The 16,537-nt window shown below is 35.6% G+C and overlaps 1 protein-coding gene across 1 annotated transcript in view; it reads right to left on the minus strand.

Moving 5' to 3' along the window:
* LOC148678109 (B-cell scaffold protein with ankyrin repeats-like) overlaps nucleotides 1–16,537 on the minus strand; it is a 114,915-nt gene that overhangs the window by 58,206 nt on the left and 40,172 nt on the right. Inside the window, exon 7 of the mRNA XM_088631899.1 lies at nucleotides 2,001–2,197. Within this exon, the coding sequence (XP_088488025.1) occupies nucleotides 2,001–2,197 (197 nt within the window). The remainder of the gene's footprint in view (nucleotides 1–2,000; nucleotides 2,198–16,537) is intronic.

Here is a 16,537-nt window from a genome sequence, read left to right on the forward strand (position 1 = left end):
AGATTACACATCCCCCACTTTCTTTTTCAATCTATGCAGCATGAATAAATGTTTTTTTCAGAAAATAGTTTTCCTTACAGGAGCCTTTGTTTTTTTATTTAAAATATTTAGCAACAAGTGAATGTTTTCCTTTTGTCTCTACATGTTTTCTTTGTGGTTGGCTGTAACAATGGGAATCAAGGTTGTGAAGAAGACTATTGCACATTCCTTTGTGCAAATCACGCACTGCTATTTGAATTTTTTAGTGCCTATCAAGAATAAATGCAATCTTCTACGCCTGCTAAATGTACTGTACTCACTCTCCTCTTACAGTAAATGCAACGTGGATTATGAGGGCTAACAGCTCCTCTCAGCATTAAAATTTTCAAAGGCACCATTAGCAAAGAGCTTTCAACATTATCACTATCATAAATAGCAATAATACAAGCAGCTCACACTAGATCGCCCACTGCAGTATGTATTTAAGTATGCATGAGCAAACAGGAATTGTATTTGCAGAAAAAATATGAAAAGCTTATATTACATACTGGAATAAAATGAAATCCAATTAAAGTTCCGTAGTATTAAAAAGGGACCATGCTCTTTTGAACACCTAGTCAAAAGCAATGAATTCCTAAGGGGAAAGAAGCTTCACATGTCAAATTAATTATCTAAATTACTGACAAACATCTATCTAAAGTATAAGAAGGCATGACCCATGAACAGTCATAAACATCTTATTAAGCGTGCTGGGAACATATGCCCTAGCTGACAGTAAGCATAATGATTTGACCCAGGTCAGTGGAATCCCAGGAGATTTTTTTCTCAGCCTTTTTTCTTCATGATCATTTTTCCTTTTTTTAACATGCAGTTTCAATGCACTCCAAATACCAGAATGGGAAGCAGTATTTTTTCCAATTCTGTGAATTATGTCTGAGAATATTTTGAAAGCTACCGGTCTTGCATGTCTGTACAGGGGCTGTGAGTGAAGAAATATTAAATACTACGCTTCAATTGTATGGTTTGTACAGTTCACACATTATTAACAATTTAATGCAGCAAGTGCTGCAGCTGATAACAATGAGTGAAAATTAATTAAACTTATAACAGCTTTTTATTGGCATAAATGGATCTTATTCATGAACATCTTCTAGGTCTTCGGGTGTTGCTGCTTAAAAAGAGACAAAAAAACAGATACACCTTCTATCCAGGGTCAGACATGAAAAATCCAGTCTTAAACACTGAGAGACTCTCACTCAAGGTAACCAAATGGCACAAAATCTATCCAAAAGGAATCTGCTCCTGTGCTGAAACGTCTGCCTGTTATATTACCAAAATATTAGTTCCAATTTTTGAATTACATACTGTATTTAGATTAAATGTTCTCTCATGTTGTTACTGTTTTTTTCTCCACAAAACAGTGCTAAAGACATTTAATTTAAAATCATTTGCACAAATGTTTAACACAAAGCAGTCTTGTTGCAAAAGAAACTGAGATCATTACAATCAATAATTAATAAACCAAAATGCAAAGTACTCTAGGTATGCAATGCCAAGTATCTTAGAAAGTTCCCTACTTTAAATGTCAAAGTCAGCAGGAGAGAGTTTATTTCCCCTTTTTACAGGACAAGACTTATTGATGTTGACCAGTGGAGGTGGAGGAGCGCTGTGTCGTATCAAGCAAAACAAACCCCTTCACTTATTAATACGTTTCCAGTATTGCAAGCAGACTCCTTTGGTGCTGTTTGAATGCAGAATTACATTAATACTGAAAGAACATGTTGCTGGTGAGACACCTACCGTATGACACTGAAAGTATTAAAATTCCCTGCAGGATGTTTGATCTGGCTGTCAGCCCTTTTGAAATCAATTTTATTAAGGAACTGATTTTGTATGTTTCACCTACCAAACTTGCATCAACACAATTTTTTTGGGACTGTCTCCTTATCCATAAATAAAATAAATATACATTAATCCACTATCATCTGCTCGAAAGAATTAATAGAATTGTGGATACTTACCAGGGTTTCTTGCATATGTTTCTGCATCTCTGTATGGCCGTGTTTCTCAGCAAGCTTCAGAGGGTTATCTCCGTCTTTATTCATCATTTTGATAGCTTGGTAAGCTCCAGGACATTGTAAGAGCAGACTGGCCAAATTCTTCAATCCATTTTTTGCCGCAAAGTGAAGGAGAGTCGGTAGATCATCTGAATGTTCAGCTATCAATAAAGGAAATTAGATAATTTAAGAAAAATGTGCAAGTCTTGGAGGGTGATTATACTCTAATACTTAAAGAATGGATTAAAGAGGGAAGAACCAAGCCAGGTGAAGTCCATTTTCTAATTGGGCAAGAATTTGTTTGTTAGCTAGCAGTTGATATACTGTATCCAGTAATTTGCCTTCGTTTGTCTTTAAATAAAAATAAACTCTTCTTTAATCTTTATCTATGATAACTGCTAGCCTAGTTTACAAAGCAGTATTTCAAGAGGAGTTGAAAAGGTGTTATTTACAGTATGTACAGGAAGGCTAACATTATTTCAGCCATTTGTCCATGTAGGCATCTCCAAAATACAGTTTTCTGCATAAAGTAAATCACACAGTGTATAATACATTAGATAATTTTGTGTACATGTGGAGCATTCTAGAGGAACTCTAAACCCAAGCTACATTTGCCTAATTTTCACATAGAAACCAAAAAGGTTAATACACTGGAGAACTGTTAGGCAAGAGCGTCGATAAATGAGCTGAGACCTACAGTTTGCGAAGCGAGTGTCCGAGATGGCAAACGAGTCCGTGAGGCATAGTCCAAAAGAGCAAAATCCAAGGGTTGAAAGGAGAGGTCAAAATCCATTAAATCATTCAGGTTAAGTGTGTGGTGAGAGAAAACAAGAAGCAGCAAACTGACTAGCTTGTGACTCAAAATACTGAGCAAGGAAGTGTGGGTCAATCACTGGTCTCAACCAAGAATTCAAAAAGAAGTGGAGATGGTTGGAGATTTTATTCTCCAGAACACTGAAAGTGAGATTTTTACCAGGGGCCATGAGAAGAAAATAGTTTGCTGTGTTTGTGGCAAGGAGATGATCATCCATAGAGCCTTTCCATGCAGAAAAAAATTCAAACAACTTGGCAATAAATTGAAGAACTAAATCAGCTGTTTTCTCAGGAATCCTACCAGCACTGAGCAAAGGTGAACGATTTCAAATGTTAAACTGTCAACATAAAAGATGCAGGGGAAGGCTACAAATTTCTATCATGGGAAGCCTTTCAGTTTAAATATAATGGTAGGAGAAAAATAAAGAAAATGGAAGCTACCTTGGTAGCAGCAAACAAGGGAGAACTAAAGGTAAAAACAAAACACATGAATTAAGCGCTTATACTTAAATGCTAGGAGAATACAAAACAAATTAGATAAGACGTAAGCTACCATATTAGCAGGCAATTATTTATTACTGTTTTACCACGTTGCCTTCGTCAAATGTATGTACTGTATATACATGGACTTGTAACACAACACTTCGTTTACTCCACAACATTAATACATACTGTATATATCAACAATTTAATCTATTCATATTTATTCTTCCCTTATGTGAGTGACTTTACAAAACTCTATACCAATGTCTGTTGTGACAGTGGTTGAGAACCAATGTTTTAGGCATATGGGGAGATGAGATATACAGTAAAGGATGAGAAGTACAGACTTTAAATCAAGGGAATTAATCAAAATATCGTCCAATGTATTCTTTACTCGATTTTGTAAAACTTCAGTTAAATCCCATTTATTATACTGTACAGTATGTTGTACCTGTGAACATCTTGTCAACAAATGTGGTAAGTGGAATGTGTGGGATAACACTATTTTCAAAATAACTTTACAATATCTATATAAATATGTTTTTTGAAGTAAATTTAAAAACATGCAGTCATTTGGAATGACCTCACACCTGAAGAAGGCTCCACGGCCGAAACGTTGTGTTCTCTTTCTTCTTTATTTCAGCATGGAATAAACCTATTATTTGGAATTTGGAATGCCCATCAAAACTGCACTGACGGTAAGCAATACAATAATGATTTAATAAATATATTTTATATATCTTATAAAATTATATAATACAGGGCATAATTACTGTTTTTATCCTGTGTAGCAAGTTGGAAAATGTAGTATTTGGTCCAGGTATTTGACTCACACACCAAATGAAAAACAACAGTGCAGCACATGCTTTTCTTGGTACTTCCAGTTCTGTTTTAAACACTTACAGAAACTGAATATTACCTTAGAAATGTAAAATTAATAAATGCCACTCACAAAATCCACATGTACGGTAAATATTTGTCTTTGGTCTTTATCCCATCACTTCACAGCTACTCAAATTACTGTACCATGTATAATAAGAGGGGACCTGCAGGACTCTTAATGGAAGCCTATATTGTGTATAAATGCAAACATTGTGTAAATATTATTGCCAAAATATATTAATATATTGCAATATATACGCAATAATATTACTACATGCAAAGTTTAACTTTCATTAACAAAAAATATTGTCACACTGCTCTTTGTGCAAATAAGTATAAAGGAGCACATATAATGTATTTTGTGTAGAATGCATGAAGTATAACGCCCTTGGCCCTTTCACAAAGTAAAATTACTGTTAGCTGAATATCTAAAAAATAACATATAGTCTGTTGTGAATGCAATGTGTTTTTTTTCAGGTTTACATGTACATTAATAACGTAACGTAATATTTTGTCTTAATGAAAATTATACAATCTAAATGATAGAATTAAACTAAAAATAAACATGAAAATATTTGTTTTTTTGAGAAATATTTTATACAGTACATAATGTAAAAATTTGGGACTGGGTAAACATGTTCCCTGCACTCAATAACTGTACTTAGTGTCATGCCTGGACTCTGACTGGCTTGCTGCCTGCAGTTACCACAGGAAACTGTAGTCTTCCAATGAGTGCTCATTTTACATCCGACCCTGTGAGGACTAGGTTGGGCTACTTATCTGTTTGTCTGGCTCCCATTCAATCAAGGAGTCAATCTTACAATCAAGCCTGCAATTATCCACCACAGTTAGGGCCTGAAACACTTTTAGACCAGTGCTCAGAGATTGAGCTACTGAGAGTAGTGTAACAAGCAGCCCTGCGCTTGGACGCCTATTCTTGCAATCACCAAAGACCATATCTTGGTATCAGCATCTGTCCAGTGGTGAATATACCCTGCCAGCTTGCAAGCATTTGACTGTTTCCCGGGCAGCCCTATTCTTGTCAATCTCCCACAGTCTGCCTGTTCTCCAGGCAGCCCTGTACCATGCCTGTCACCCGCTTGTCTACCACCTGCCAGTAAACATCTCGCGGTCCTTTCACCTCAGCCAAGCGTCCTGTCATCCTTGGCTCTTCTCAGAACCCAGCAGAGAAGCCTGGGTCCTGCACGGATTCCAGCCTGTCTTTAAGACTGCTGCAGTGAACTGCAGTCATCTGCTGCGTAACACTTCGCACTACAAATCCCAGCAGCAGATCTTAAGCGTGGACAAGTGTTCTATAAAGAACTGTATTTCATGGTCACTGGATTAAGACAAGTGTTCTTTTGCTGTGGTTTTTCCAAACAGTACCGTAGAATACCAATTATATTTCCCGTAGTAAAAGTCTGGATGTTCTCTTTCAAAAAGCAAGATCAAATTCTATCTGGTTAAGTAACTATAGCAACAAATCCTTTATTCCTAACATGCTCCAAGGTACGTTTAAAAATATAAGAAATGTGACTGTTCACACTCAAAGCCAATGGGGTTAGCTTCAATTTAAGACCTGAATCAGGCTCCTGCTATGTTCTGCTGTAGAGATATAACAAAATGTTTAAGGGGAGGAAATTCCAGGCAGACATACAGTAGGCTAAAAGGGTCTTTGCCACTAACAGGTTTTAAACTGGGACTGACTTAGGTTAAGAGCTCAACTAAGAGACCAATCAGCCAACTGCAAAAAATGACATCACCTTTCTTCTGGAATCCATCTAAAATTGAAGCAGCTGTCTGGAGAGCTTCTGTATGTGAAGAGAAGGAATATTTAGAGATTGCCAAAACCCTTTAGTGTTTGCTGATAATCTTTATTTGAAAAATACTGTTTCAGCAGATATACTATAGGGTATACTTTACATTTACGGCCTCTTAAGCCCATAGCTGCTACCAAATACCAAATGAGACGTGCCAAAATTGAGGATTGACATTCCCAGGAGGGAAAGGGGAAATGTGTTGTGCGAGAAAGTGCTTCAGGATTTTTGCAAAGCCAAATGATTATAAAAACTTTAATTATATCAAGTACTAAGAAGAAAAAAATGAGCAGCTACAGAAAAAAAAACATATCTAATTTTCTGAATGTAATATGTTCTGTTTGTTTGGACTGGACATCTCTGGTTTTGTTTTCTTTGAAACCACAGATGTTTAACAGATGTGAATTATTTAAAAAAATTGTATTTAAATTACCTAATTAAATTTTAGTAACCTTAGCTTTATGTTTATGGGCAAATACATACAGGCTAAAATACAGCATAATAGCAGTGTACTGTACAGCAGTTCATACTGTTCAATGGGTATTAATATTATTTTTCTGAATATTAAGAAAATACTGATTAAGTAAAGAGAATAGAGCTAGGTTAATGTACTGTACTTACAGCATTAGTTTGCATAATAAATTAGTTTAGTTTAGTTTGCAAAGGTTAAGTAGCTTTGTATTTAAGTACAAAAGTACTTAAATAATGAACAATGCACATTAAAAAAGCATGGGAGAAAAAGAATACATTAATTACATGCAAAACTTAAATATGAAAAAAATATATTATTATTTCATGATAGGCTTGTTTATAATGTATGAATAAGATAATCAACCTGTGAAAGTGTATTCTCTGCAGGCCTGATTTCCCAGTGGGTGGATTTTCTTTCAGGCGTGATTGTAATGATTGGTGATAGATTGCACTATTGACCATGTTCAACAGCATAAGCATCAGATACCAAGACGGATAGCTTCAAGAATTAAATATATGCTAATCTAATCTCAACTACCTTTGCCACATCAGCATCTTTTTCTTAATACAGAGAAGCAAGCATAAAAATGATTCTCCTAATATAAAATTAAAATAATTTCACTGCAATGCTAAATTTGTGATTATTGTAGAATATTCTGAATGTTTCCTTTTTGAATTTCATTAGAAGTACACATACACTTACATATATCTTATAAGGAACACCTTACAGGATCACAGTGCTTCTTGAAGAGCAAGCAGTTACTGTGAATTATGGGAATATGAACATTAGCTCTGGTCACTTTGCAATCCTAGAAAGAGGAACTGTTTAAACAGACTCCTAATTCTGCTTTGTATATACAGTATAAAAACAGAAATAAGTCCAAAGGAAACTCAACAGCTACAGACAGCTGTTTCACCCTTATTAGGACTTACAGTATCAGAGTGACACAGCTAAGCGTATACTGTACTGTACGTATGTATATTTACATCTGTATCGATATGTTCATTCTGCATATGTTAGTTTACAGTATATCACTCATATAGATAAGAAGTGTGCAAGAGGCTTTCATTAATGTCAATTTTTGTTTAGTTTTAAGCTGTGTTGATGAAAGAATTAAAAAGTTGGCTATAGCCCACTGCTATCAATTTTGTCCTAATGTAGGGACAATTTTAAATGAATCCCATCCAGACTGAAGATGGGTGGAAATCAGTTTTGAATCCAAAGCAGGGTATACAGTAAATGAAGGAATTTGCTTTGTCTTTTGAAGACTAGGTGTTTCTCAGGCAGCTGATTAAATGAGTACCCAAGAAATGAGAGCAAAGTATTCTGCTGCATTCTCATTCTAGTCAATCAATTAATCAATCTTCCTGAACAGGCAATTTTCCAGAGAAATGAAGCCCCCCATAGCACATTCCCTGAAAGGACTGAACTAATAACTTTAAATTCAAATTCAATGTGGAGAGATTTGGCCAATGATAATCAAAATGTAGGACCCAGGGATTTGAGATGAGCAAATTGCACTTGGGAGGGATGTCAAATAAGGGGCTTCTTAAATATGCAACATGGATAGACATGTGATTTCAAGAAACCTGAATTTGTTTAATTAAGGAAGATCGTATGTAAAATATCCTATAATCTGGTATGAGTTAGAATGTGACTACAAAATAAAAAATTAAGGAAATGAGCCTCATTTGTAACCATCTCCTAGGAGACAAAAGTGGTTGTCTAAAATGTACAAGGGCCATATTGAAATAAATCTTTGTAAAAGCTGCAGTGACCCAGAATAAGAATGTAGCTTTTATAATACAATTATATTTTTCTACGAACAAGGGAAACAGTTTGAAGAAGAAATAAGTCCAAAGGAGAATTAAGAAAGGAAGTCAGAAATATTTCTCAGACCTACTGCAGTATAAAACTATAATAAGACTTTTCTAGGCCTTTGCTTGCTGACAGTGTGGAGTCCTGCAGGCTGTTTGAAAGTGAAGAACCTGGAGTTGTAGGAAGCTCAAAGATTTCTGACAACAAAGATAGTTGAATGGTCTCATTTTGACTTTCTGTGTTCAGAGCTGAGGGCAAGAATTTCTTGTTTAATGTAATCCCAAGATTATCAGACCTTCCTTTCAGTAAGAAGAATATAACATGGCAGTGCAGAAAAATATTCCTCAAAAGCTCCTGGCTGTTGCAAGCAAAAGTACAACAAAGTGATAGAAAGTTTCATCACTAACTACAGAATTTCAGATCTTGTCTTCACAGTAGCTTTGAGGATATTTGAGTCAGCAGGCATTTTGTGACCACCAAACTGGATGAAGAGATGAAAAAACATTTTCTGACTATGGTACAGTATGACACAGGTTGGTCGAAAACCTTTGGACAAATTGAGCAGATCCTTACATAAGAGCAATTACTTTCAAGAGGCTTCCTAGAAATTGCATTGTGTCATAAAGGTTAACTACCAGTGGATTCAATAATGAAATATTCCAATGTTGCTGGATCTTTGAAGGAGGGGGTATTTGGTGGAGCAGTCTTATTTTAACATCTGTTCCAAATAGCCTCATAGAAAAACAGATAAACTGGATATTTAGCTGTTCAGGAGTAAATGTATAGTAATATGGTCACAGTAAGGAAGCCAGGAACATGGACTGGAGTGGACAAGGCAAGGAAAAGGAAAAAAATACATTTATAGTATTCTTACTCCAGAAAGCCAATATCACTTTTCTGTTTAGGGAAATGCTCAATGGTTTTCATATCTTATCTAACCTTTTTACTTTCCTTTACTCTAAATACTAGAAGAGAGCACAGAAGAGTGAGCATATTTTTAATTTCTGCCTGAGTCCTGAGCAGATGGAAGGCACTGATCTTGCAATGGGCTGCAGCTGAGATGGTAGATTCAGCTATGGAATCAAATAAGAACTACTCTGCTGAGAGCTATAATCCATTTTCCATGTCAAGCATTTTAAAACAGCAAGATAGCAGAAGCTACTGTGAAGTTCTTTCTTCAGCTAAAAACAATTACAGTATGAACTTGTGTAAATTAAAAAAAAAACTGACAGAAAGAAGCTCTAACTGTATTCTGGACTCATATTGTAATGCTTGTGAAACACCGCCATATTGATGTACTGTAACTCTACAGATGTGAGTTGTAGGCGTTTTGCTGTTCAGCACCAAAGTAGTCATTCCAGACATTTGGTCTTGAGGCAGAAAAAAGAAAAGAACGAGCATTTTACATTCTGAGCAGTTTCAAAGTGTGGAGGATTCAGCAGGCAGAATCATTGGGCTGTAATATAGCCACTAACTAGATATGAACTGGTTTATGTCTAGCTGACAAAGACTTCATATGACAATGTACATCATGAAACACTCCACATCCACAGATACACCACTAATGTCAAATGCAATGAGTCAATGCATCATTGTAATCCTGGTCCTCACCATCATCTCATCTAACAATGACATCAAACTACAGTACATTTATAACTTTTCTGGCAAATGTCTTACAATATAGTATAGGGGAGACGAATTAATCTGCTTAATTGGAGAAACACAAAACCCTACACATTTCATTGGCTATCTGCTTTGTTCCTCCTGTCTTTGCTTTAAGAACATAAAGTAGCAAACCAGAGTAGGCCATACAGCCTATCTGAGTCTTTTGGTTGCTAGATCCAGTTACCTGTATCTCATTCAACTTTTTAAAAACATGGAGGGCTAGCTTATCTTTGCAAAACACATACAGTAGCATATGCATCTCACTGGATTTTATTTTGTGGCAGTGAGTTTATTTTAGAATATTGTGGAAGACCAGTTTTAAGGCAAAACACTGCAGCCAGTTTGAAGCTCTCCTTCTGATACGTCGAAGACTCATAATTTAAATAATGTTAACAAATTGTAAAAAGTTTTAGTAAAATAGTTTACTTGAAAAAATAAATGGTGCAATACTCCTTTTAAAGTAATTACTTCCACTACTTCCATTAAATATTCCCCAAAACATGTGGTAGGTGTTAATATAAATGGGATTACCAAAATAGAAAATGGATTTAATAACTCTTCAAAAAGCCTTTGGATATCTGGTTTGAAGGTTTCCACCATAATCCAAGAGACTAGGTTCACATTTTAGCTTCTGGAAAGACCAAATATCGGTGACTGTACAACTTCCTTTGTGGTAGATTGAGGTCATTTTTATTTGCATAAAATCCTTAGACTGTTGTCTTCCAATCACAAAGCCTATTGACAACCTTAAGGGAAAACTAATACAGGACCAGTCTCAGCTTGCTTACTCCACACACATACCAACAAATAATTGACTAGGGAGGGTTGTCATGGCAAAGAGACACATGACATGAACTCAACTGATTGATTGACTCACTTCAGACCAAAGGTCAATGGAGTGACTTCTGTGAATTTCCCAAGGAGCGAACTAATTTTCAGATGACCTTTGACTAGTGTTCTGCACTAGCAGTTTTCAGATTGCTCTCCGAGAAAGAGTGCACCAAGTGCTCAGGGGGTCTACCCATTATTTCCTAGAATATGTACTGTATATAAAATCCAGTTGTTATAGTGCAGCTGAAGCCTTTATTTTTCATTGCAAGTGAATTTTTAGATTAATATTTATAATTAGTAATTTTAAAATATTATAAATATTTGTAATTTATAAATATATACATATTATAAAAATAATTCGTATAATATTTAGTTCTGTACTCTACATAGTTTTTAATTGCACCTTTCACCATTGATTAAAAACTGATGCTACTCTTCCAGTATGCATTTTCAGTTTGGTATCAGAACCATTTGCATTTGCATACAGTATTTCTTGTGCAAAAATCACAATTAAATGAACTTCCACCCCCCAAAAAATTGCAAGGAATTTAATATTGCATCCATGTACTGATACATTGTTTTTTATGCATAGCACTTTGCCTGTAATAGTGAGTGTTTTATCTTGGAGCTGGATCAGTCCTAAATTCCACATAATTTAAAAACTTCTTTCTTGTAGTTAGGTAGAAACTATGCAAAAAATACTCAAGTGCTGGCAATAACAAATAGAAAGGTCAAAAGTATTTTATTGAAGACCTGTTTAGCCACATACAGTACTGTAGCTTTCAGGCACTGGAGGTGACAGCCAAAAGTGCAGCCATGCACACAGGCCAGAATCATGTGATAAGCCAAAATATCTGTTTCCCTGCTACTGTGCCAAAACTTCTGGGGTTTCTGTACACATGACACACTAGGGTTACAGACAGGGGAACCGTCACATGACAAGGAGCACTATAAGAAGCATGCAATTGCAATCAATAATGCTTACCACAATTCAACCACTTACAATATTATCCTTAGTCCCATCAGTCTCAGTAAACACACATACAAAACTAGTGAGATGGTACTCACTGCTCCTGAATCAAACATACCAATGACCTCTGGTAGCCAAACATTGCACAGGATGTCCTTTTCTATGTCATATGGAAGCTTTAAAGCTATTTTAAAGAAATGATTGCCCTAAAATGGCTATTTTGATGTTACAGTATTTGTTAACACTTGGAATATACATTTATTTTACCTGAACTAAAGATAAAGTTTGTGTTATTTAGATTCTGGAAATTTGATTCTTTAAAAATACATATTCAGAAATTAATTTGAAACAAAATCCAAAAGAAGGACACTTATCTGTAGTTCATTTAATTACAGTGTAAGTCGTTTGTCATGTAACTTCTATATCTGTTAATACAGTATATATGCAGCAATTATTTTTTAAAGCTCTAAAGTTTTGCAACAGTACCAAGTTCTGCTGCTGTCTGTATGCCATTGTTTGCTCTGGTAAAAGAAAATTAGGTGAACAACATAATTGTTAGCTCTTGTAGAATTCATTTTTGCTGTATGTGGAAGTACAGGAACATGTTCTTATACCCTTTTAAATGCTTTTGAATATCTAATTTGCCAACAGAAATCAAAGGGAAGACACCCTAAGAACATCCCATGTGTGTGTGATTTTGAAAGAAAAGAACACTGTAATGCTTGTCTTAACTGTAAGGCACAACAACATTTCTAAATGTCACCAATACTATAAATGACTCAGACTCAGTGCAGGATTTTCTTATCTTAAAGGGTATATTGGAGTAGGGGTCTGTGATAAAACATGCATCATCTTGCATTTTCTGTCTTTCATAGATTTTCTGATTGTGTATTTTCAATTGCAAATTATTGAATTTTCTTTAAACACCTCAATAAGGGAAAATTATACATCTGCTGACAAGTCTAGTTTAGTGACTGCCATTCTACTGCACAATTTAGATGACTGAAGTGTCTAACTCAGCACCAATGTCCATACTATGTGTTCATGACTGAACAGAAATTATGTGGTATACATTGATTTTAATTTCTCTTAATCTGAAATTGCTATGGGATCAAGTCAATCATCCCCCATAGAAATAACTTGTACAGTAGGTAGCCATAAGACCCTGTATATTTTATTGCCTTTAAATTAGAAGCCATTAAACAAAGTGCTGTTAGACATCTGTAGTTATTTTATAGTTAGCTATAGTAGCTACATAGATAAACAATAACAAAGTAAGAAGTTATTACATCAAAACTTGATCTGCCATACTGTACTGTACATATGAAATTTAATCAGTAAATGATGAACTGTTGGACAAAATTCTAGTAGAATGTCATTAAACGAATTATGTTAAGGACTATACTGGTGGAAGCTTACATGAAATTTTCAAGAATGGTAGATTTGAGGTTTTGCAATGTATTTTCTTCTTATTTCAGTGTTATACTATGACTAATATCTTCAGCTTTGTGGTGGCACAGTTTGTGTTTTGTCACAGATATACACTACATTACAGGCATTACAGAGGTCAAGACATAGTTAACGGAATAATATGGGGGAAGGGGTGTTTGTTATTGCAGATCATGAATTATGAATGACATTTTTTCAGCCCCAAAACACATATGAGAAAATATACTGTACACACACATATACTATATATATGTGTGTTTCCTTGATCGTTTGACTTCTTTTTTACAACGTCTATCTGGCACCATTGATATTCAAGTCTTTTAGACCAGGTACAGTTTGTTGCACAAAAGATGTTATTGATCATTTTATTATTTGTGGATTTTACTGATCTTATTTTAGTATACATTATTATACTGTGATTGTTTTATGGACACTTTTTTATTCAAACAATTTCAAATTGTGATACACTGTTCAGTGTGTGTACTTTAACAGTATTTTAATTAAAGGTTTGAACAACTTATTTAAACTTTTATTTATTCTATTTTACTCTGTTTTTTACAAATAGTTGGACTAGTTATTGCTTTGCCAGACTTTGTCCATCATTGAAGGGAAACTCTGACATTTCTGATTTTACAGACAAAATCCACCTGTAGCAGACTTTGTTTCTGTCAGTTAAAGACCATTCAAGGGAAGTCCATTAAACCAAGGGTATACTGTATTGAGTAAAATAAAGACAGTATAAGTGAAATAATTAGCATACATACAGTAAATCTTCAAATACAAAAAAAGATGAACATTTTGAAATATCCTCACTGTTAGCTACAGTAAGTGGCTTTTCACCACACCAGGCTCACCTTAACATCTTTAGTTAACAGATTAGTTACTTTCAAAACAACTGAAGCAAAGTAACATACTGTAACATACACAAGTCTATAGTGCTATTTATTTAGATGTCTTCTATTGACTGTCAAACTGCTGTGGGCTTCAAGTGCAACAATTCACCACTGTGTAAATGTACTGTATGTTTATATATGTATAATGTAAGTATATACAGTGACTTGCGAAAGTATTCGGCCCCCTTGAACTTTTCAACCTTTTGCCACATTTCAGGCTTCAAACATAAAGATATAATCTTTTTATTTTATGTGAAGAATCACCAACAAGTGGGACACAATTGTGAAGTGGAACGAAATCTATTGGATTTTTGAAACTTTTTTAACTAATAAAAAAATGAAAAGTGGGGCGTGCAAAATTATTCGGCCCCTTTACTTTCAGTGCAGCAAACTCACTCCAGAAGTTCAGCGAGGATCTCTGAATGATCCAATGTTGTCCTAAATGACTGATGGTGATAAATAGAATCCACCTGTGTGTAATCAAGTCTCTGTATAAATGCACCTGCTCTGTGATAGTCTCAAGGTTCTGTTGAAAGCGCAGAGAGCATCATGAAGACCAAGGAACACACCAGGCAGGTCCGTAATACTGTTGTGGAGAAGTTTAAAGCCGGATTTGGATACAAAAAGATTTCCCAAGCTTCAAACATCCCAAGGAGCACTGTGCAAGCGATCATCTTGAAATGGAAGGAGTATCAGACCACTGCAAATCTACCAAGACCTGGCCGTCCCTCTAAACTTTCAGCTCAGACAAGGAGAAGACTGATCAGAGATGCAGCCAAGAGGCCCATGATCACTCTGGATGAACTGCAGAGAACTACAGCTGAGGTGGGAGAGTCTGTCCATAGGACAACAATCAGTCTTACACTGCACAAATCTGGCCTTTATGGAAGAGTGGCAAGAAGAAAGCCATTTCTCAAAGATATCCATAAAAAGTCTCGTCTAAAGTTTGCCACAAGCCACCTGGGAGACACCCCAAACATGTGGAAGAAGGTGCTCTGGTCAGATGAAACCAAAATCGAACTTTTTGGCCACAATGCAAAACGATATGTTTGGCGTAAAAGCAACACAGCTCATCATCCTCAACACACCATCCCCACTGTCAAACATGGTGGTGGCAGCATCATGGTTTGGGCCTGCTTTTCTTCAGCAGGGACAGGGAAGATGGTTAAAATTGAGGGGAAGATGGATGCAGCCAAATACAGGACCATTCTGGATGAAAACCTGTTGGAGTCTGCAAAAGACCTGAAACTGGGACGGAGATTTATCTTCCAACAAGACAATGATCCCAAACATACAGCAAAATCTACAAAGGAATGGTTCACAAATAAACGTATCCAGGTGTTTGAATGGCCAAGTCAAAGTCCAGACCTGAATCCAATCGAGAATCTGTGGAAAGAGCTGAAAACTGCTGTTCACAAACGCTCTCCATCCAACCTCACTGAGCTCGAGCTGTTTTGCAAGGAAGAATGGGCAAGAATTTCAGTCTCTCAATGTGCAAAACTGATAGAGACATACCCCAAGCGACTTGCAGCTGTATTCGCAGCAAAAGGTGGCTCTACAAAGTATTAACGCAAGGGGGCCGAATAATTTTGCACGCCCCACTTTTCATTTTTTTATTAGTTAAAAAAGTTTCAAAAATCCAATAGATTTCGTTCCACTTCACAATTGTGTCCCACTTGTTGGTGATTCTTCACATAAAATAAAAAAATTATATCTTTATGTTTGAAGCCAGAAATGTGGCAAAAGGTTGAAAAGTTCAAGGGGGCCGAATACTTTCGCAAGGCACTGTATCCTATTCTGGGATGCCAAAGTTATTTATAGATCACATGACTGCTAACTTGCATCCAGGTTTGTTGTACTGAAAAGTGAATCAAGAGGTTTAGGATTAAAAACGTTAGAATTAGTAACATAATGATATGAGTGTCTAAGAATGTGGAAATCATAGTGGATGAATAAAAAATCATTTAAGAGTAGAATCATTAAATAGCAAATCCTCTATTGTTTATTGCACAATTAACTTGCTTTCTGGTGTCTCAATAGAGACTTTGAAAATTAAGATGCTATGACATACATTGTAACTTGCAGGTGAATAAAAGCCTATTTTAAAAAATAATACAATTTGCACATCTTTTTAATTTTGCATGAAAACTGGAAAAGTCTTAACATCAACCAAAAAAAGTACAAAATGAGTGGAACTGATTTGGCACATTTAGTTTACGTGATTACATGTAGCCTTTGCATGATGAGATCAAACCAGGTTCAACAATATAGTCGGGGTGCTTGTTCTAGGCTCCCATAACACTTTGTTTATAGAGGTGTTTTCTATTCTCAATGCTAAATGGACCAGCTCCTAATTTCCATACAGTATGCGACTTCATGTGTTGGCTTATCTGTGACAAATGTCAGTA

Source organism: Lepisosteus platostomus, chromosome 1 (assembly GCF_059453375.1).
Source record: "Lepisosteus platostomus isolate fLepPlt1 chromosome 1, fLepPlt1.hap1, whole genome shotgun sequence".
Lineage (NCBI taxonomy): Eukaryota > Metazoa > Chordata > Actinopteri > Semionotiformes > Lepisosteidae > Lepisosteus > Lepisosteus platostomus.